Genomic DNA, 22994 nt, shown 5'->3' with positions numbered 1-22994 from the left:
ATGTATGCACGCATGACAAGTCGCGTTGGATAAAAGCGTCTGCTAAATGGCATAATATTATTTTACTTAACTTTTTTTTCTTCTTTTCTTAAAAACTGCATTGTTGGTTAAGGGCTTGTAAGTAAGCATTTCACTGTAATGTCTACACCTGTTGTATTCGGCGCATGTGGCAAATAACATTTGATTTGATTTGATTTGGATTTTGTTTCTCCCTGTCTCTGGCCCACACTCCAGTACAATAGGTGGCGGTAATGCACCATAACGTTGGATGCCAACCGCCGATAAACCCCACTGAAGAAGAAGATTAATTTACGACTGCTGCTTCCGGGAAGATGGCCAGCTAAACAATGACAAAAGTCTCTGTCCTCCAAATCAAGAATAAACTTTTCGCCTTTGCAAACTACTTGGCTTAACGAAAGTGTTTGGATTTAGTGCGTGCAATTAGGTCGTTTATTTTGTTAACTTTTGCATGCATGTTGTTAAAGCTGATGTTTGAGTCGGAGTCAACTAATTTATCTAACTAGCCACCGAAGGTAGCCAACTTTTCCCATTCAGCAGAATTAGCCTAACGTTAGCTAGCAAATGCGAAGTGGATACCATGTCAACATAGCTAGGAACATAAGTATTGCTATCGGCTGCTACAGTTGAAACCCGCAACTGATTTATTGAGTTCCATGATCGAGAAATGGAGAGTAGACACGTCGCAGTGCTGGCTTGTGTAGATGCGTTCAGTCTTTTTATCGAGGTGTCTCGCTGGTTGATTGCCATGTTCTCGCAGCTGCGTACAGCTGTCTAGCTAGCTTGGTTCACTAATCTCAATGGCTCACTGCAGTTCAGATCCAAGTGGGAAGGTACCCCGTCCAGATAGCAGCTCAGTGTTGATGGCAGGATCTCCCGGAAGCGTTGATCAGGCCATGAAGCCGGTGTTGTTTGAAATATTTGGAGAGTTTTGGAACGTCCAGGCCCGGCTCGGGCAAGGCGTCTCGGCGTCAGTATACCGGGTGAGCTCTGGGAGGGCGAGCACGGCCGCGGTTAAGGAGTTCCAGGCGGACACTCAGAGTGGAGATTACGGTTACCAAAAGGAGAGGTCCGTGCTGGAAGACATCCAAGGACACAAAAACATCGGTAAGGAAATGTTCATTGTATTGCAATATGGTTGCACTGTGCACAATCTCTGGAATTACAGTGCTCGTTTACTAGTGTGCCTCCCATGACTAGGCTATGTGAGAATCAAATAATGAGTCTTATTGCCATGGGTGTAGCCTCATTTAACCTTGGCTACTTTGGGTCTGTGTTCTTGTCAGGCTGATTGCAAATCTGTCATTACAACCAAGTCACACATCTCAGTCTTGTCTCTGATCTGTCATATCACACACTAATAATTTGATATTAAACTGATTATGGCAGTAGGCCGAGTATATGGCAATAGTCATGTAAATACCTTACTCTGCTTATCTTATTCGGCGTATTGTCAAAATCTTAGTAAGCATATTCCAATTAAAACGTGAGCTATGTTCAAATACTCATACTAACTGTACTATTGTGACGTAAATTGAGTATGTATAATGCTTATTGGTCATAGTATGGACATATTTAGTATGCCAAAAGTGCTCGGATGTCGTACTACATAAGCCAAAATTTTGAATTCAAAGGAAGATAAGATATTGGAGAGTTTACTTTGCCCCCACATTTTTGAAGGACTGTGCTTTAAATGGATATGGTTTTGATTATGACATCAATTCTACTTCCTCAATATCACCATATAGACTTACTTTACATTCATAATACATGAATATTCAGATAATACACCTCCATGTTTTCATAACACTCCCTGTTTTATAACCTTTGATAACTGGGTGATAACTTTCCTTTAAAGATCCCATCAGTGATTAACAAAGGAAGGGATGACAGAAGGATGCATTTTATGAGTATTCAAACAGAGCCCCTAGTAAACTCCTTCCCTCCCCAATCAAATCTGTGCTGACTGTAACCCTAACCACTCCTGGCTGTCTCCACAGTAACGCTGTACGGGGTATTCACCAACCACAGCCATGTGGGTGTGGCCACGCGCTGCCTGCTGCTTGAGCTGCTGGACGTCAGTGTGTCTGAGCTGCTTGTGAGGACCAGTACCCAGAACCGGGCCTGCAGCCCCCAGTGTGGTGGTGCCCAAAAGCAGGGCCACTCCATGTGGCTAGTGCAGCACTGTGCCAGGGACGTCCTGGAGGCCCTTGCCTTCCTCCACAGAGAGGGCTACGTACATGCTGACCTCAAGCCCCGCAATGTGCTCTGGAGCGCGGACGATGAGTGCTTCAAACTCATCGACTTTGGCCTCAGCTTCAAAGAGGGCAACCAGGTGAATTGGACTGAAGGATAGGGGTTTGACTCTGACTGTAGGCCTCTGGTGAGGGGAACCAGGGGTGTATTCACTGAGAACCAAACAAAAGCAAACGGAACGAAACAGGGAGGGACCTACCTGAATTTGTCCAATAGAAACTCTTGTTTTCGTTGCAAAACGTTTTCCGTTTGGAGTAAACATTTTCCGTTGCAAAACGTTTTGGACTAATGAGTACACCTCTGGTAGGGGGCCAGGTAGCTTAGAGGTTGGGCCAGTAGCCAAAAGGTTGCTGGTTCAATTCCCTGAGCCGACTTGGTGAAAAATCTGTTGATGTGCCCTTGAGCAAGGCACGTAACCCTAATTGCTCCTGTAAGTCGCTTTGGATAAGAGCGTCTGCTAAATGACAAATAAAAAAAGACAAAAAAAACTGGTGGAGGACAGATGTTGGAGTCTGCTGTAGTCCTTTGGCAAGGGAGAGTAGTCCCTGACTAGATGGTCATGCTAGAATGGACAAAATATACAATCTTCTCTGTGTGAAACATTTTGCCTCCATTCTCTGTGTTCCCAGGACGTGAAATACATCCAGACAGATGGGTACCGTGCCCCGGAGGCTGAGCGTCAAAACTCCCTGGCCCAGGCGGGGATGGAGGTGGAGGGGGACTCTGGCTGCTCGGCCGCTGTGGACCTCTGGAGCTTGGGCATTGTCCTGCTGGAGATGTACTCAGGCATCAAACTCAAAGACACCGTCAGGTCACCCGAGTGGAAGGTACGTCCACAGCATGGGCCTCCAACTCCGGGCCTGGATTACTACTATACGGAGTGTGCAGGCTTTTGTTCCACCACAGCACTAACACACCTGTTTAAATGACTGTTCTTTACCACATTATTGACATATAATCAAATCAACAGGCCCTTCCCAACAATTAAAAAAATAAATAATAAGAACATGAGGAATAAATACACAATGAGTAATGGTAACTTAGCTATATACACAGGGTACCAGTACCGAGTCGATGTGCAGGGGTACGAGGTAATTGAGGTAGATATGTATATATATATGTAGGGGTAAAGTGACTAGGCAACAGGATAGATAATAAACAGTTGCAGCAGCGTATGTGATGAGTCAAAAGTATTAGTGCAAAAGCGTCAAAGGCGCCGAAGGAGATGGCTGCTGTTTTACGGGCTCCTAACCAATTGTGCTATTGTGTGTGTTTTTTTGGGTTATTTGTAACTTATTTTGTACATAATGTTTCTGCCACTGTCTCTTATGACCGAAAAGAGCTTCTGGCTATCAGGACAGCGATTACTCACCTCGTACTGGACAAATATTTTTTCTTTAACGAGTCGGACGCGAAGGATTTTCTTCAGACACCCGACAAGGCCCAAATCCCAGTCATTCGCATGAGAAATAGACAGAGATATCGGGGATGTAGGTCGGGGTGCCTTGTAAGGATCCGACGGCGAGTGCGTAATCTGCCTCTACAATCAGTTCTATAAGCCAACGTACAATCATTGGATAACAAAATAGACGAACTAAGATCACGGATATCCTACCAACGGGACATTAAAAACGGTCATATCTGATGTTTCACCGAGTCGTGGCTGAACGACGACATGGATAACATACAGCTGGCGGGATATACGCTGCATCGCCAAGATAGAACAGCTGCCTCCGGTAAGACAAGGGGTGGCGGTCTGTGTATATTTGTAAACAACAGCTGGTGCATGAAATCTAATATTAAGGAAGTCCTCAAGGTTTTGCTCGCCTGAGGTAGAGTATCTCATGATAAGCTGTAGACCACACTATTTACCAAGATAGTTTTCATCTATATTTTTCATAGCTGTCTATTTACCACCACAAACCGATGCTGACACTAAGACCGCACTCAATGAGCTGTATAAGGCCATAAGCAAAAAGGAAAACGCTCAACCAGAGGTGTCGCTCCTAGTGTCCGGGAACTTTAATGTAGGGAAGCTTAAATCCGTTTGACCTAATTTCTACCAGCATGTTAAATGTGCAATCAGAGGAAAAATACATTCTAGACCACCTTTACTCCACACACAGAGACGCATACAAAGCTCTCCCTCGCCCTCCATTTGGCAAATCTGACCATAACTCTATCCTCCTGATTCCTGCTTACAAGCAAAAACTAAAGCAGGAAGCACCAATGACTCGGTAAATAAAGAAGTGGTCAGATGACGCAGATGCTAAGCTACAGGACTGCTTTGCTAGCACAGACTGAAATATGTTCCGGGATTCTTCCGATGGCATTGAGGAGTACACCACATCAGTCACTGGCTTCATCAATAAGTGCATCAACGACGTCGTTCCCACAGTGACCGTACGTACATGCCCCAACCAGAAGCCATGGATTACAGGAAACATCCGCACTGAACTAAAGGGTAGAGCTGCCGGTTTCAAGGAGGGGGACGGACGCTTATAAGATATCCCGCTATGCCCTCTGACAAACCATCAAACAGACAAAGCGTCAATTCAGGACTGAGATTGAATCGTACTACACCGACTCCGATGCTCGTCGGATGTGGCAGGGCTTGCAAACTATTACAGACTACAAAGGGAAGCACAGCCGCGAGCTGCCCAGTGACACAAGCCTACCAGACGAGCTAAATTACTTCTATGCTCGCTTCGAGGCAAGCAACACTGAAGCATGCATGAGAGCATTAGCTGTTCCGGACGACTGTGTGATCACGCGCTCCGTAGCCGATGTGAGTAAGACCTTTAAACAGGTCAACATTCACAAGGCCGCAGGGCCAGACGGATTACCAGGACGTGTACTCCGAGCATGCGCTGACCAACTGGCAAGTGTCTTCACTGACATTTTAACCTGTCCCTGACTGTAATACCGCCATAGTCCCTGTGCCCAAGAACACTAAGGTAACTTGCCTAAATGACTACAGACCCGTAGCTCTCACGTCTGTAGCCATGAAGTGCTTTGAAAGGCTGGTCATGGCTCACATCAACACCATTATCCCAGAAACCCTAGACCCACTCCAATTTGCATACCGCCCCAACAGATCCACAGATGATGCAATCGCTGTTGCACTCCACACTGTCCTTTCCCACCTGGACAAAAGGAACACCTACAGTTGAAGTCGGTAGTTTACATACACCTTAGCCAAATACATTTAAACTCAGTTTTTCACAATTCCTGACATTTAATCCTAGTAAAAATTCCCTGTCTTAGGTCAGTTAGGATCACCACTTTATTTTAAGAATGTGAAATGTCAGAATAATAGTAGAGAGAATTATTTATTTCAGCTTTGAATTCTTTCATCACATTCCCGGTGGGTCAGAAGTTTACATACACTCAATTAGTATTTGGTAGCATTGCCTTAAAATTGTTTCACTTGTGTCAAATGTTTCGGGTAGCCTTCCACAAGCTTCCCACAATAAGTTGGGTGAATTTTGGCCCATCCCTCCTGACAGAGCTGGTATAACTGAGTCAGGTTTGTTGGCCTCCTTGCTCGCACACGTTTTTTTTCATTTCTGCCCACACATTTTCTATAGGATTGAGGTCAGGGCTTTGTGAAGGCCACTCCAATACCTTGACTTTGTTGTCCTTAAGCCATTTTTGGAAAGCCAACTTTGGAAGTATGCTTGGGGTCATTGTCCATTTGGAAGACCCATTTTCCACCAAGCTTTAACTTCCTGACTGATGTCTTGATGTTGCTTCAATATATCCACATAATTGTTCTTCTTCATTATGCCATCTATTTTGTGAAGTGCACCAGTCCCTCCTGCAGCAAAGCACCCCCACAGCATGATGCTGCCACGGTTGGGATGGTGTTCTTCGGCTTGCAAGCTACCTCCTTTTCCCTCCAAACATAAAGATGGTCATTATGGCCAAACAGTTCTATTTTGGTTTCATCAGACCAGAGGACATTTCTCCAAAAAGTACGATCTTTGTCCCCATGTGCAGTTGCAAACCGTAGTGTGGCTTTTTTATGGCGGTTTTGGAGCAGTGGCTTCTTCCTTGCTGAGCGGCCTTTCAGGTTATGTCGATATAGGACTCGTTTTACTGTGGATATAGATACTTTTGTACTTGTTTCCTCCAGCATCTTCACAAGGTCCTTTGCTGTTGTTCTGGGATTGATTTGCACTTTTCGCACCAAAGTACAATAATCTCTAGGAGACATAATGCGTCTCCTTACTGAGCGGTTTGACGGCTGCATGGTCCCATGGTGTTTATACTTGCGTACTATTGTTTGTACGAATGAATGTGGTACCTTCAGGTGTTTGGAAATTGCTCCCAAGGATGAACCAGACTTGTGGAGGTCTACAATTTTTTTTCGGAGGTCTTGGCTGATTTCTTTAGATTTTCCCATGATGTCAAGCAAAGAGGCACTGAGTTTGAAGGTAAGCCTTTAAATACATCGACAGCTACACCTCCAATTGACTCAAATTATGTCAATTAGCTTATCAGAAGCTTCTAAAGTCATTACATCATTTTCTGGACTTTTCCAAGCTGTTTGAAGGCACAGCTTAGTGTATGAAACTTCTGACCCACTGGAATTGTGATACAGTGAATTATAAGTGAAATAATCTGTCTGTAAACAATTGTTGGAAAAATTACTTGTGTCATGCACAAAACGATAGTTTGTTAACAAGAAATTTGTGGAGTGGTTGAAAAATGAGTTTTAATGACTCCAACCTAAGTGTATGTAAACTTCCGAATTCAACTGTACGTGAGAATGCTATTCATTGACTACAGCTCAGCGTTCAACACCATAGTGCCCTCAAAGCTCATCACTAAGCTAAGGACCCTGGGACTAAACACCTCCCTCTGCAACTGGATCCTGGACTTCCTGACGGGTCGCCCCCAGGTGGTAAGGGTAGGTAACAACACATCTGCCACGCTGATCCTCAACACTGGGGCCCCTCAGGTGTGCATGCTCACTCCCCTTCTGTACTCCCTTTTCACCCATGACTGCATGTCCAGGCACGACTCCAACACCATCATTAAGTTTGCTGACGAGACAACAACAGTGAGACAGCCTATAGGGAGGAGGTCAGAGACCTGGCCGTTTGGTGCCAGGATAACAACCTCTCCCTCAACGTGATCAAGACAAAGGAGATGATTGTGGACTACAGGAAAAAGAAGAGGACCAAGCCCGCCCCCATTCTCTTCGACGGGGCTGTAGTGGAGCAGGTCGAGAGCTTCAAGGTCCACATCACCAACAAATTATCATGGCCCAAACACACCAAGGCAGTCGTGAAGAGGGCACAACAAAGCCTATTCCCCCTCAGGAGACTGAAAAGATTTGGCATGGGTCCTCAGATCCTCAAAAAGTTCTACAGCTGCACCATCGAGAGCATCCTGACTGGTTGCATCACTGCCTGGTATTTCAACTGCTCGGACTCTGACCGCAAGACACTACGGAGGGTAGTGCGTACGGTCCAGTACATCACTGGGGCCAAGCTTCCTGCCATCCAGGACCTCTATACCAGGCGGTGTCAGAGGAAGGCCCTAAAAATTGTCAAAGACTCCAGCCACCCTAGTCATAGACTGTTCTCTCTGCTTCCGCCTTGCAAGCTGTACCGGAGTGCCAAGTCTAGGTCCAAAAGGCTTCTTAACAGCTTCTACCCCCAAGCCATAAGACTCATGAACAGCTAATAAAATCTTAGGGCCCATGCCACATCTTTTCAGCCTCCTTAGGGGGAAGAGGCGTTGTTGTGCCTTCTTCACGATTGTGTTGGTGTGTGTGGACCATGTTATCTCCTTAGTGATGTGGATACTGAGAAACTTGAAGCTTTCGACTCGCTCCACTACAGCCCCGTGGATGGGTGAATAGGGAGTACGGGAGGGGACTAAGAACGCACCCCTGAGGGGCCCTCGTGTTGAGGGTCAGCGTGGTGGAGGTGTTGTTGCCTACCCTCACCACCTGGGGTCGGCCGTCAGGAAGTCCAGGATCCAGTTGCAGAGGGAGGTGTTCAGTCCCAGGGTCCTGAGCTTAGTGATGAGCTTGGAGGGCACTAGGGTGTTGCGTCCTGGTAATCCATCTTGCCCCGTGGCCTTGTGAATGTTAAGCTGCTTAAAGGTCCTATATACAGCCACCTGCTGTGATTACATAGCCAGACATACAGTGGACTGTCTTACATTGGACTGTAGCTAGTAGAGACATGGGTACTTGTTTTCCTAGGAATGCAGTGGACTCTGTTCCACCTGTAGCTAATAGTTGTATATGTTCTTCAGAAAGATGGATCGATAGATAATACACATTTATCAGACAGACATGGGTGTGTTGTCCAAACTACTGTTCTGTAGCCTATTGTTCTTTGCTCCTGCAGGACAACAGTGCAGCAATAGTCGACCATATCTTTGCCAATAACAGTGTGGTGGTTCCTGCCATCCCTGTCTATCACCTCAGAGACCTTATCAAAAGGTAACAACATTAATTCATTCAGGACCATATGCATTTTGTTTTTGTTGTTTTTAGGTAAATGCAGACATTTTATCCATTGTAACAAATTGACTCTGCACTCCCTTAAATATAAGTTGTCATTTTCAACATTGGAAACGTATTGAAATACATATGATTATCCTGCGACAGGGGTACCTAATGTTGACATTTAATTGTAATATGTAATGTTTGTATGCTCCTGCAGCATGCTTCACAACAACCCCAAGCACAGAGGCACAGCCGAGACGGCCCTGCTTAGCCCCTTCTTCAGCATTCCTTTTGGTTAGTCACAGCCGATATGGGCACATACCTCCCTCTCAGACAGCTTGATAGCTTGTAATACAGCAGAATCTTACCAGCTCTCTCGCCACTCTCGCCCTCCCACCAAACCCCTCTTTCCCTCTCTGCTTGTAAACATCTACCTCTTTATGAAATGTTCATATTGAATTTTCATTGAAATCAACAAAGATTATAAGCATAGTAGAGTGGGGTTGGTGGAGCTGTATAAACCCTTTGTTAAAGGACTCTTAAACATATTGACTGAGAAAATATTGTGTGTGTGACAGCTCCTCATATAGAAGACTTGGTTCTGCTTCCCTCTCCTGTTCTGCGCCTGCTCAACCTGATCGACGACAGCCACCTGCACAATGAGGAGGAGTATGAAGGTAGGGCACAGCGTTTTCTAACCAACTTTCTCCACTGACGCTAAATAGCTTACTATCAGCGTCGGAAGTACACTGGGGCTTTAGGGTATTTTGCCCCTAGATTTCCAAAATATGCCCCTAAAATCACAGTGACAAAGGCAAAACGTTTTGGGATGATATTAATATTGCAAGGTAGGGCTACATGATTTGGACAAAATATCAAATTGCTAATGTTTTGGGGGCCAGATATTGCAGTTGCGATTATGAATTGTGATTTTCAAACACTTAGGTGAAACTTGGTAATTCCATCAGACATCGTTAAAACAAGTGTCAGGGTAGAGAACATCATTTCTAAAATGAGATCATATGAATGAATAAATACTGTGCTAACTGAATACAAAACCAAATTAAACAAATCTTTTCCAACATTGTAATAGGCTACATATGTTAATAGATAGCATTATTACACCTACAGTACCAGTCAAAAGTTTGGACACACCTACTCATTCCAGGGTTTTTCTTTATTTTTACTATTTTCTACATTGTAGAATAATAGTGAAGACATCAAAGCTATGAAATAACACAAATGGAATCATGTAGTAACCAAAAAAAGTGTCACAGAAGCCACCCTTTGCCTTGATGACAGCTTTGCTGAGGCTGAACTGAGGGCCTACAAGCCCTCAGTCCAGCCTCTCTCAGCCTATTGCGGACAGTCTGAGCACTGATGGAGAGATTGTGCATTCCTGGTGTAACTCGGGCAGTTGTTGTTGCCATCCTGTACCTGTCCCGCAGGTGTGATGTTCGGATGTACTGATCCTGTATAGGTGTTGTTACACGTGGTCTGCCACCGCAAGGATGATCAGCTGTCCGTCCTGTCTCCCTGTAGCGCTGTCTTAGGTGTCTCACAGTACGGACACTGCAATTTATTGCCCTGGCCATATCTGCAGTCTTCATGCTTCCTTGCAGCATGCCTAAGGCATGTTCACGCAGATGAGCAGGGACCCTGGGCATGTTTCTTTTGGTGTTTTTCAGAGTCAGCAGAAGGGCCTCTTTAGTGTCCTAAGTTTTCATAACTGTGACCTTAATTGCCGACCGTCTGTAAGCTGTTAGTGTCTTAACGACCGTTCCACAGGTGCATGTTCATTAATTGTTTATGGTTCATTGAACAAGCATGGGAAACAGTGTTTAAACCCTTTACAATGAAGATCTGTGAAGTTATTTGGATTTTTACAAATGATCTTTGAAAGACAGGGTCCTGAAAAAGGGACATTTCTTTTTTTGCTGATTTTATATAAAAAGGGCCCGGCAGCAGCGAAGTCCCTCAGCCACAACCAGCCACCTACGTTAAACAGGTATTGATTGCAGATACGTTTTCAAGTGTAACTTCCTACAAAAAAAACATCCCGCACAGACACAGAAATCACTGAGGCTATCACATAGCCAAAGACATGGTTCCTATTTACACAGTCAGCAAAGACGGCTTCAAGAAGATGATAAACAAGCTAGACAGGAGATACAAGATTCCATCTCTCACAAGTCGCCATCCAAACACTGTATAAGAAAATTAATTCAGTTAAGAGAAATAAGAGTTAAGAAAAAGTTTACAAAAGAAACTAGTCATTTATTTTTATTTTTAAGTAACAATAAAATAACAATATCGAGGCTACAGTGGGGAAAAAAAAAGTATTTAGTCAGCCACCAATTGTGCAAGTTCTCCCACTTAAAAAGATGAGAGAGGCCTGTAATTTTCATCATAGGTACAAGTCAACTATGACAGACAAATTGAGAAAAAAAAATCACATTGTAAGGATGAACTTCAAAGAGGCCTTTCTACTGACTCTGAAAAACACCAAAAGAAAGATGCCCAGGGTCCCTGCTCATCTGCGTGAACGTGCCTTAGGCATGCTGCAAGGAGGCATGAGGACTGCAGATGTGGCCAGGGCAATAAATTGCAATGTCAACAACATACAATCTCTCCATCAGTGCTCAGACTGTCCGCAATAGGCTGAGAGAGTCTGGACTGAGAGCTTGTAGGCCTGTTATAAGGCAGGTCCTCACCAGACATCACCTATGGGCACAAACCCACCGTCGCTGTACCAGACAGAACTGGCAAAAAGTGCTCATAGGTGATGTCTGGTGAGGACCTGCCTTAAAACATGCCTACAAGCTCTTAGTCCAGACTCTCTCAGCCTATTGCGGACAGTCTGAGCACTGTCCGCAATAGTCGCGGTTTTGTCTCACCAGGGGTGATGGTCGGATTTGCGTTTATCGTCGTAGGAATGAGCGTTACACCGAGGCCTGTACTCGGTAGTGGGATTGATTTGGAGGTGGAGGGTTCGTCATGGTCTGGGGCGGTGTGTCACAGCATCATCGGACTGAGCTTGTTTTCATTGCAGGCAATCTCAACGCTGTGCGTTACAGGGAAGACATCCTCCTCCCTCATGTGATACCCTTCCTGCAGGCTCATCCTGACATGACCCTCCAGCATGACAATGCCACCAGCCATACTGCTCGTTCTGTGCGTGAATGTCAGTGTTCTGCCATGGCCAGCAAAGAGCCGGATCTCAATCCCATTGAGCACGTCTGGGACATGTTGGATCGGAGGGTGAAGGCTAGGGCCATTCGCCCCAGAAATTTATTTTGAACTTGCAGGTGCCTTGGTGGAAGAGTGGGGTACCATCTCACAGCAAGTACTGGCTAATCTGGTGCAGTCCATGAGGAGGAGATGCACTGCAGTACTTAATGCAGCTGGTGGCCACACCAGATACTGACTGTTACTTTTGATTTTGACCCCCCCCGTTGTTCAGGGACACATTATTCAATTTCTGTTAGGCACATGTCTGTGGAACTTGTTCAGTTTATGTCTCATTTGTTGAATCTTATGTTCATACAAATATTTACACGGTTTAACAGGACGGGTTCCACTCAGAACAGGTCTCGCCATGGTCGACCAAAGAAGTTGAGTGCATGTGCTCAGCGTCATATCCAGAGGTTGTCTTTGAGAAATAGACGTATGAGTGCTGCCAGCATTGCTGCAGAGGTTGAAAGGGTGGGGGGTCAGCCTGTCAGTGCTCAGACCATACGCCGCACATTGCATCAAATTGGTCTGCATGGCTGTCGTCCCAGAAGGAAGCCTCTTCTAAAGATGATGCACAAGAAAGCCTGCAAACAGTTTTCTGAAGACAAGCAGACTAAGGACATGGATTACTGGAACCATGTCCTGTGGTCTGATGAGACCAATAAACTTATTTGGTTCAGATGGTGTCAAGCGTGTGTGGCGGCAACCAGGTGAGGAGTACAAAGACAAGTGTCTTGCCTACAGTCAAGCATGGTGGTGGGAGTGTCATGGTCTGGGGCTGCATGAGTGCTGCTGGCACTGGGGAGCTACAGTTCATTGAGGGAACCATGAATGCCAAAATGTACTGTGACATACTGAAGCAGAGCATGATCCCCTCCTTTCGGAGACTGGGCCGCAGGGCAGTATTCCAACATGATAACGACCCCAAACACATCTCCAAGACGACCACTGCCTTGCTAAAGAAGCTGGACTGGCCAAGCATGTCTCCAGACCTAAACGCTATTGAGCATCTGTGGGGCATCCTCAAACGGAAGGTGGAGGAGTGCAAGGTCTCTAACACCCACCAGCTCCGTGATGTCGTCATGGAGGAGTGGAAGAGGACTCCAGTGGCAACCTGTGAAGCTCTGGTGAACTCCATGCCCAAGAGGGTTAAGGCAGTGCTGTAAAATGATGGTGGCCACACAAAATATTGACACTTTGGGCCCAATTTGGACATTTTCACTTAGGGGTGTACTCACTTTTGTTGCCAGCGGTTTAGACATTAATGGCTGTGTGTTGTGTTATTTTGAGGGGACAGCAAATTTACACGGTTATACAAGCTGTACACTCACTACTTAACTTTTTTTTTTACATGCATTCGTCAAAGTAGGAGATGGTTATTATTCTAATGATTGAATAAATGTGTTGTGTTGCTCTTGTTGTCGCCACAACTCTGAGGCACTTTTTGCAGAACACATGCATTTGGTTGACATCTATTTGCCTGTAGCCTAAATACTGCCATACCACTGAAGAGGCGCCCTTCTTTTGCACCAAATCAACGTTCTCATTAGCACTAGCATCACTCATGTTTCCGATACACACTGAGGTTCCTAAACCTCATACTGTACTGTCTTTGGTAAAGCCCTTTCGCTCCTCACCAGCATCTAACTGCGAGCTCTAAGCGGGGATGCTTGTGATTGGCCAGCATTTGCATGCCATGCAGAGGGTGAGAGAGCCCGCTTGTGATTGGTCAGCATCCTCTGTGCATGTAGAGAGTGAATGAGTGTAGTCTAGCGCGCATATCTTTGGTGGAGGTACCGTAGTCAAGTTTTTGTTGTATTAACGGAGATCCAAAGAAAGAAAATCGCAGCCTCTTGCGATATGGATATTGCATATGTCAATATCGCAATTTCGATTAATCGTGCAGCCCTGTTGCAAGGTGCGTGGTGCTGCACTACAAGTCATCAGGGAAATAAACAATATGATTAGACTATATATAGACTCAGCGATCTGACATTGCCACGAGCAGCAAGATTAACCGCAGATATTGCAGATGAGCCCAATGCAAGACAATGCCCGGCCTCACACAGAGGAGAAGTTGAGCTTCGCGCTCTTAGTTGTTACGGAAGTCTGCACGTTTCTACAGTCCACTTCATGCGTCATTGACTATACCTTTAAAACAAGTGGTAAGATGTTACATTGTAAATAAAAAATAAAAAAACATAAATGCTCCCATATTTTTCTAAAATGCCCCTGAAAATGTGTCAACGGGCAAAATATCCCCCCTATTTCCTTTTTTTCTATTTGAATTTCCTACACTGATCACATTGTTATTGTGACTAACTAGCATGATGTTGTTGTGTTGTCAGAAATCTTGGAGGACATGAAGGAGGAGTGTCAGAAGTATGGCTCTGTGGTCTCTTTGCTCATCCCCAAGGAGAACCCAGGCAAAGGACAGGTAAGACACACAACTAGCCCCATTACCAGTTTATTGTTGTCTTTCTAATACTTCCATACAGTCTTTGTAGTTGATAGAGTTGTAGATATTGGAGACATGCATTTTTACCATCTGTTCTTGGCTTAATCTGTGTGCATGCATGTTTCCCCCAGGTGTTTGTAGAATACGCTAACGCAGGCGACTCCAAAGAGGCCCAGAGACTGCTGACGGGACGGACCTTTGACGGGAAGTTTGTCGTTGCCACATTCTACCCCCGGAGTGCTTACAAGAGAGGCTATCTGTACCAGACCGTGCAGTGAACACACACACACGACACACATACACTACGCATGCACACATACAAACACACACCGTCTGCTGAAGAGCACAGGCCGAGGACCGAGTCTGTCAGTCACTGTCATGATGTGTATAATCATATCAGATCACCACTCTGCTTTCTGCAGCTTCTAGGGCCAGAGTTAACCTACTGTGTCCTGTAGTTTTACTGTACGTAGCAACAGTCTGGATTATACAAATCTGTCCTTTTGCAATCTTCCATGTCCTCCTATGGGGATGTATACTGCTGGATGCTGCTGTTGACAGATTCTGATGGGTTGTATGTTTATCATAGGGGTAGATGGCTTGACTTTCAGTAGATAGATCCTCACTGGCCAAAGCTGCACACTGTCCCATTTTGCACACTGTGCTGATGTCAAAACCTGAACAAGATAATTACTTTATGTCCACCCACCTTGTAAAGCACAAGCACAAGTACAGTACCAAGTGCCCTATGGGTTTTGTAAAGCCAGCAAGCAGTTTGGATTGAATAGGGCCCTAGTTTTCTTCATACTCAATGGCTTGAATATCCTATATTTATTTGTGTAATTGAAACCGTTTCTGATTGATCATGGGTCTCTCTTGTTAAAGGCTGAGCCACAATTTCATCTTGTCCAAAGTTACCTTCCCATCACCTATTTGTCTATGAGATGTTTGTTTTGAGTCTTGAATTCCAAAGGTACCACTCCAGATCATCAGTAGAATCACACTGAGTTTTAGAACGTTCCGAGTCTAAACTCCAACCGCTCAACTGCAGCACTTTTCTGTGGTACATGATATAATATAATTTTTTGTTGTAATTTCTGACATTTTTTATCTAATAATTTCTACCATATACAGTATTATTCAATTTTGTCCAAATTGACCCATACACTATGTTTACTCCTGAATGGCTGGGCTGATGTGAGTGGAAGTTAACAGTTTTCGATACGTTATGAAAGGGATGGGTTATTTCCTTAGCACTGTACAGTACAAAGCAACAAGCTTACTTTACTTTCAGAACCGATGAATAGGGTTTTCAGTTGAATATTTCAGTTGAAGAGCATTCGAGCTGACAGTTTCGTAACACGGTAGCCTACTTTCAGTTCTACCTGATTTCTGTCTGTGTGAGTTAGTCTGCATGACAAATGAATGTATGAGAGCTGTGCTAGTGTAGCTATTTGTTGATTATGGTGAGATTATAGAATAATCCAATACTGAAGAATTTGGTATCCTATGTCATGTGTGGGAGATGTTGAAATGAACTAAACAGTGTTGCATGCACTGAACTAATATGTTAGGGGCAGTATTTATTCAGACAGTCTTGACTCTTCCCCTTGTCTGTCTGCTGCTCATATTCAGTCCAATGACATTGTGAATCTTAAGCATAAATCATAGTCCACAGACGCTGAGACACGATAGTCCGGCGTCCCATTGTGACATAGCTATGCAGCTCTGAGACCACCGTCCGTGGGGACCCACATCCTGAAAGCTCACCTCCCCACAATTCCCAACCAACGTGGGTATTCATTTGAATGTGTTGACAGTTGGAGAAAATGCTTGAGCAGCGCTGAGAATTGTAAAAGTATGAAACCAACGATCCATTATTCTAGAACACTGCTGTGCGTACACGTTTTGGATTATGATGCCACTTCAGGTGGGGCACAGATGCTTCTGAATGAGTAGGCTGGCATTGAAACCAGAACAGTTTCTGAGGACAACAGGCTGAAGCTCCGTCCTGCCTGCCCAGCCTCTCCAGATGTTTGAGAAAGAGACCATAGATTAACAATGAGCAGAAATAACTACAATTTAAAGCACATTCTTTTTGATATTCTGCAATTTACTCCATTTGTAACTAACACTTCCAGTCAACTGGCATCATGCGACAACTGTTGAGGCTGATTGAGACATCGTTGACGACATCCTGCTTAAATGTGAAAGTACTGACTCTAGGACTTATGGGTGACCTGTCATAAGACCAAAATGTGAGGTGATCCATACCAAATGTAGTCCACTGCCTTAGCTACCTTCTCTGTGTTATCTTGAGTCTAACACCTATAATGCTCCCATTTAGTTTCAGCACGCTGTCCCTTCACAGAGTGTTATTCAAAGTAGATCCCAATGAAAGCCTCCATGGTTTCCTTCCTAATCTCCACAACCATGGCACATGATGATATTTCTTCATGCAAACATTTTCAGGGAACTTCTTTGTTTTTTGTTTATGCTTTGGGTCAGTTATCCAAATACAGTGTCAGTTTCTTTACTTACATTTTAGTCATTTAGCAGACGCTCTTATCCAGAGCGACTTACAGTTAGTGAGTGCATACATTTGTCATACTGGCCACCCGTGGGAAACGAACCCACAACCCTGGCGTTGCAAGCGCCATGCTCTACCAACTGAGCTACACGGGGCTACTTATATGTCTTCTGATATATAAGTACTAATATGAAAACATGCTATGTATCTGATGAAGCTTTTAGATAGCTGTAATGGATTTGTGGGCAAGGCGATTAGTCCATCCTGCTAGCCATGTGCTAACTCCTATATGATATGTATTGTAATAGCAGCAAATGTAATAAGAGTTTTAGCATGCAGGTGGCAGAGCAGTATTCCTCTGGACAGTGACTATGCAATCAATGCTGATCAGGGATAACCAGTACAACTAGATAGGTACAGACACTACATGAGAAAGAGGGAGCTGTGCTGTAAGTCCGAGTACATGCCATGATGCTTTGGGCCTGAGACGTTTGTTAGGCCACAGACTTTTCTCATCTCTAGTTAGATGTTTCATATCCCGGGGCTGTGTCGGTAAGACTAAAAAGCTTCCTAGCTATGTAGTACTATATGCTCTTGAATAAAATAGCTCCAGTTTACGGCCCAACTCCATATTGAGAGGAAGCAGAATAATTGTGTAACTTTCTTTGGAAAGTTTTGTGTTACTCTGAGCAGTTGTAGAATTGTCACTAAGCTGCTCCCCGACCCCAATCTATTTAGAAACGGATAGAAGGAGTGACTGTTTGCAGACACCCTGGGCAATCAGTGTGTGTGCTCGTCTGTCAGCCCTATCTATCCCTGTTCCATCCCACTCCAGCTCTGACCTCTTACCCCCTGACCTGATAGGCCAGTCCAGCAGAGGACCAGAGCCTTGTTAATATGCATAAAGCCCCTCTCCTTGGGATTCTCAGATTCTGCCTAATGGACAGAACGGCCCTGGTCCTCATCCATATACACACAGGCAGCCTTATAAATACACTTGGCTTTGATGATGAGTGGTCAAGGGGAGGCCTGGAGTGGGGGGAGGTCACTGGGTTAATGTGTATCAGTGGGAGGGGATGATGAATGAGAGGCGTGTATGTGCGAGAGCAAGTGTGTGTCTGTGTGAAGAGGTGGGCTGGAGGTGTGTCAAGGCTGCAGAAATGAGCGATGGCACCCAAGCTGACACTGCACTCCATCTCTCTTGTTCTCTCTCTCATTAGAAGTCATTGTTGACCCAAGTTACTGCAGTAATGAATAGCTAGGTGTAAAGGTTAGAGAGTAGAGTGTGTTCTTTATATTAATTTATAGTGGTTTGAATGAGGGGAGGCTTCCTGCATCCTCCCAGCTTGTTGTTGATTAGCATTGTTCTGTTGTTTCATTCAGGTTTATTAGCTAGAAGTGGAGTTAAGCTTTTACAAGAACGGCTGTTGGCAGAGATGATTCACACAAATTGGCAATTTTCTAAACTGAATTGAGCCCAACCATGCTTTACAGCACTGATCAAATGAAAGAGAAATCTAAATCAGAGCAAAATAATTTAGACCAATCCCCCCCATGGCCATATAGTATCCAAAGATTACAGGATTGAAATTAGGCGTTTTATTCTAACTGTTTTGGCTGCTAGGCATTATTGAAGAAAGAGGAGTCTCCAAAGACTACAGCACTGATACCAATGTGTTATATGAATCATGTCCCTTCCCCACTCAAAGACAATCTGATGATTTTCACTGTTGCCTTTCTTTGTTTTGAGAAACATTTCGTAACCTTTGGGTTTTGTGAAAGCCTGCTGCATTGATCGGCTGGCAGCCCCCCTGTTACAAAGAACAACCCTGTCTCCAACAGAACTTAAACTGACTTAAATGTAATGTGAATATCTCGCTCTGAGAATCCCTCCACTCACACTAACTGATCTGTCAAATCTGCATTATTAAAGGCACATATTATGAGAATGAAACAAGTGTATGTACGATGGAACAAGCGTTTGTGGAGAGACCATGCATTGCCACACAGAACCCTGTGATTCTGAGAGTGATTATACATGTTCGTATTGTCGTTTGCATATCTCACAATAAAGAACGCTAGACTTGACTTGCAATATATGTTAGCCCTTTTACGTCTGTTTTTACAATTTGGATCAGCTATATCAATACAGACAACACTCACATTATGTAATAATGTAGGATTGCCACTTGAGGCCAGCACAGCCACACATCACAACATACTGCTATTACTATTAGATGTATTTACTTCTGTTGCTGCCTGCCTCTTTTTATTGATCCCCATAGTTGTCTAGCCGCTGGGTTGAGCAGACCTCACATCCACACACGATAAATTCATAATCTAACAAGGCCTATTGATCTCTGTCATACTCTGATCGATTAGCTTGCTGTGACGTTTTCAGCAAGCCAACAAATAATTGCTTTCCACAACTCTCTCTGGCGTGGAAGGATCCAGTCTGACAGAATTATAAAAGTAATATCCCATAGTGGGATAGCCTGGATGTCGGGCTAACACATCATAGTTGAACACAGAGCCAATCAGGTTTGAGTGGTAAACACTACGATGCCTTGAATACATATGAACCCATGCATGAGGAAGTGCTGTATCAAGACCATAAAAAACGCAACAAGGCGTCTATGCAAAGCCCTCACTCTTTCACTCAGAAATGTATTCCAGTGTCTGCCTGCCAGCTGAAACTCATTTCCAGTGTGTGTGTAGGCTACATACCCCTCCCCCTCTGAAGCGTAGTCTACTGTAGCCTACTGACATTACAAGTGTGATTCAGAAATTAGGGAGAGATTTTTAATTAGCGAACAATGGATTAACTTTTTCAATGCTAGTTACGGACACTATAGTTATCACGTTTCACATTGGATTTATTAACTGCAAAAAGGTAAGACGTGTTTTTAATTCTGGTGCCGCTCTGCACACACAAGCTTGTTAGCTAGCTAGCTAGCTCTGGTCCAACGTTAAGCCAACTCTTGTAAATTCAAAGACATTCAAAGTTCCTCCATAGAAGCCGCTCCTCCGTAGGTATATAATTCTGTGGGCCTAATTCAGATAATGCATGTCATTACAAGATGCCCAAGCCTCCTCCTCCACCCTCTCGCCAGATTATCCTATCAGAGAGAGAGGAAGTGTGGAGAGAAAGAGTGAGACAGAAGAAGAGAAAGGAAACTCACTAGACAGGAGAACTACACACCGGTGTCAGCTCAGGTGAACTTGTCACCTGTCTGTCTACCTGTGTGGCCCATCACCTTCCTTCACATTGAACCTGTGTAGTCCACATGTCTGTCTGGGCCTGTTTCTGTCTAGTTTGTGTATTAGACCAGGAAAGGAAGCTCCTTTAAACTGTTGACTAATGACATAGCCATTCTAATCAAATTAGATGCATTTACTCACTCTGATTAATGAGTTCTACAGATTGACTCCCAACTGTCCCACTGGCTCTATTAAGTGTTTGTGTGTGTTTACTCTGTGTTTTGGCCAGAGAGAGTTTGTCAGTCTGTCTTGGGAGAGTGATTAAACAGCCAGCCTGTCATGTGAATATTCATGACTGCCTGTATGTAGCCGTGCTGTGTGGTCCTGGTCCAGACCCAATTGCACGCACACACACAAGTTATGTTCTTCTATCGTGGGGACCTAAAATACATTTATAGAGGATCATAATCACTCACTCACTCATTGTGTGTGTGTAATACAGTATCGCTGTCTGGAAAGTCTTAATAGTTCAAATTTAAACCCAGATTATAACAGAGTTTAATTGAGTAATCCTATTGTTATTCCTTATCAGTCTGACATTCTGTCTTTCAGGTCATAGCTACATCACACCGCGTTGCTTGGCGGGGCAGGACTTTTCTAATCCTCCTTGTGTTTATTGACGAGAGGACCACTGTGATATTTAGGATGAGGAAGGAATGCAGTGGCTGCCTGCCTGCTGCTGGCTCAAATTAAAGAATAGATTAAATATACATTAAAGCAGACGATTACCTTCAGTCGGTGGAATGACCTCCGACAGAGGATGTGTTACAATCAAAAAGCAGCTTATACATTAATTCACTTTCGTCCTTCTCAGAGGAAGTGATATAAAGACGCATTTGTTCAGTTCCTATTCTCTGATTCTGGTTGATAGCTAGGTAAACAGGTTTATTCTCTGGTTCACTTTATTATTCCCTTTGAAGGAAGATGGACTGATTTGACATAAAATACAATAAAGTAAACAAAGAAGAGAAGAAGAACACAGACAGCTGAGACAGTTACACAAAATAAATCACTGAATCTCATTTACATATTTACATCAGCGTTACATGCAGTATTAGAAGGCAATGCAGCATTTGAAGGCAATAGAAATGCCATTCTGTAAGAGAGGATGTATGCAAAGTCAAGGCCATCAAATGAGGTTGGACAATAGAAATTAGTTATACAGTGTAGCCTCTTTATTTTGGTTCTACATCGAGCTTTCAGAGAAGAGTGACAGGAGATATTAGGTTTAAACCAGGGTCCTAGCTAGATCTTGTAATCTAACTATCATCAGTTCCCCAGCATACAAAAAACATGTGCCAAACAGTACAGCATAGAAAAGGTATACAAGAAAAGAAGCCACTGTTTTCAATATGTGGTAAGCATGGTGAATGGAATGTATTTTAGCAGCCCAATAAATATCCTCTAGCAAAATGCAAAAAGACATTTCAACATGAAAGTATTTTAAGATGTTTTATTGTCACATACACCGGATAGGTGCAGTCAGTGAAATGTGTTGTTTTGCCATTTCATTTCTGCCTCTGCTCTTAAATCGTCATTCTGCAAGTATGGAGGGATACATAAATATGGGTGATTGCAAAGAAAATCAAATTATATTAGATTTTCGTCTCCACTCCCCTTTCAAGGATCCTAAATTCAACATAACAAGATGTCACAGTGGCAGTGTTGAATGTGACACAAGTTGCCATGGTTGTGTGAGGGAAAGAAGTACAACAGGATATGGCCCAAAATAGACAGGAAAGCTTCTGAAAAGACAGAAGAGGGAAGAGAAGAGAGCAAAGTCTCTTCTGTTTGGTCCATAAGTTACAGGTACAAGGAGTTATATTTCATTTTTCAACTTTATATTTTCCAGTAGCAAGAGTTAGTGTTTTTTATTATATATTTTTTGCAAATTTACTAAAATTAAAAAACATAAATATCACATTTACATAAGTATTCAGACCCTTTACTCAGTACTTTGTTGAAGCACCTTTGGCAGCGATTACAGCCTTCTTGGGTATGACGCTACAAGCTTGGCACACCTGTATTTGGGGAGTTTCTCCCATTCTTCTCTGCAGATCTTCTCAAGCTCTGTCAGGATGGATGGGGAGCAACGCTGCACAGCTATTTTCAGGTCTCTCCAGAGATGTTCAATCAGGTTCAAGTCCGGGCTCTAGCTGGGCCACTCAAGGACATTCAGAGACTTGTCCCGAAGCCACTCCTGCGTTGTCTTGGCTGTGTGCTTAGGGCTGTTGTCCTGTTGGACGGTGAACCTTCGCCCCCAGTCTGAGGTCCTGAGCACTCTGGAGCAGGTTTTCATCAAGGATCTCTCTGTACTTTGCGCCGTTCATCTTTCCCTCGATCCTGACTAGTCTCCCAGTCCCTGCCGCTGAAAAACATCCCCACAGCATGATGCTGCCACCACCATGCTTCACCATAGGGATGGTGCCAGGTTTCCTCCAGATGTGATGCTTGGCATTCAGGCCAAAGAGTTCAATCTTGGTTTCATCAGATCAGAGAATATTGTTTCTCATGGTCTGAGAGTCCTTTAGATGCCTTTTGGCAAACTCCAAGCAGACTGTCATGTGCCTTTTTACTGAAAGGTGGCTTCCGTCTGGCCACTCTACCATAAAGCGCTGATTGGTGGAATGCTGCAGAGATGGTTGTCCTTCTGGAAGGTTGTCCCATCTCCACAGAGGAACTCTGGAGCTCTGTCAGTGACCAAAGCCCTTCTCCCCCATTTGCTCAGTTTGGCCGGATGGCCATCTCTAGGAAGAGTCTTGGTT

At 44.1% G+C, this 22994-nt stretch overlaps 1 protein-coding gene across 1 annotated transcript; it reads left to right on the top strand.

The window, feature by feature from the left end:
• Window positions 1–316: 316 nt before the first annotated feature.
• Window positions 317–15567, top strand: LOC121540134 (serine/threonine-protein kinase Kist). The gene is made up of 8 exons (XM_041848752.1): window positions 317–1125; window positions 2019–2353; window positions 2904–3101; window positions 8646–8740; window positions 8964–9040; window positions 9325–9423; window positions 14329–14417; window positions 14570–15567. The coding sequence occupies exons 1-8, from the start codon at window positions 819–821 to the stop codon at window positions 14714–14716; spliced, it is 1347 nt and encodes a 448-aa protein (XP_041704686.1). The 5' UTR covers window positions 317–818; the 3' UTR covers window positions 14717–15567.
• The last annotated feature ends 7427 nt before the right edge of the window (window positions 15568–22994 follow it).

The sequence above is a fragment of the Coregonus clupeaformis genome, chromosome 26 (assembly GCF_020615455.1).
Source record: "Coregonus clupeaformis isolate EN_2021a chromosome 26, ASM2061545v1, whole genome shotgun sequence".
Taxonomy (NCBI): domain Eukaryota; kingdom Metazoa; phylum Chordata; class Actinopteri; order Salmoniformes; family Salmonidae; genus Coregonus; species Coregonus clupeaformis.
The sequence above is the reverse complement of the archived record's forward strand: the minus strand, read 5'-3'. Positions and strand labels throughout refer to the sequence as shown.

Bases quoted from the DNA above. Each gene is read 5' to 3' on its own strand.
- LOC121540134 (XM_041848752.1), top strand. From the start codon at position 819: ATGGCTCACTGCAGTTCAGATCCAAGTGGGAAGGTACCCCGTCCAGAT. The intron at 8,741-8,963 runs GTAACAACATTA...ATGCTCCTGCAG, and splicing joins CTCAGAGACCTTATCAAAAG to CATGCTTCACAACAACCCCA. The intron at 9,424-14,328 runs GTAGGGCACAGC...TTGTGTTGTCAG, and splicing joins CAATGAGGAGGAGTATGAAG to AAATCTTGGAGGACATGAAG.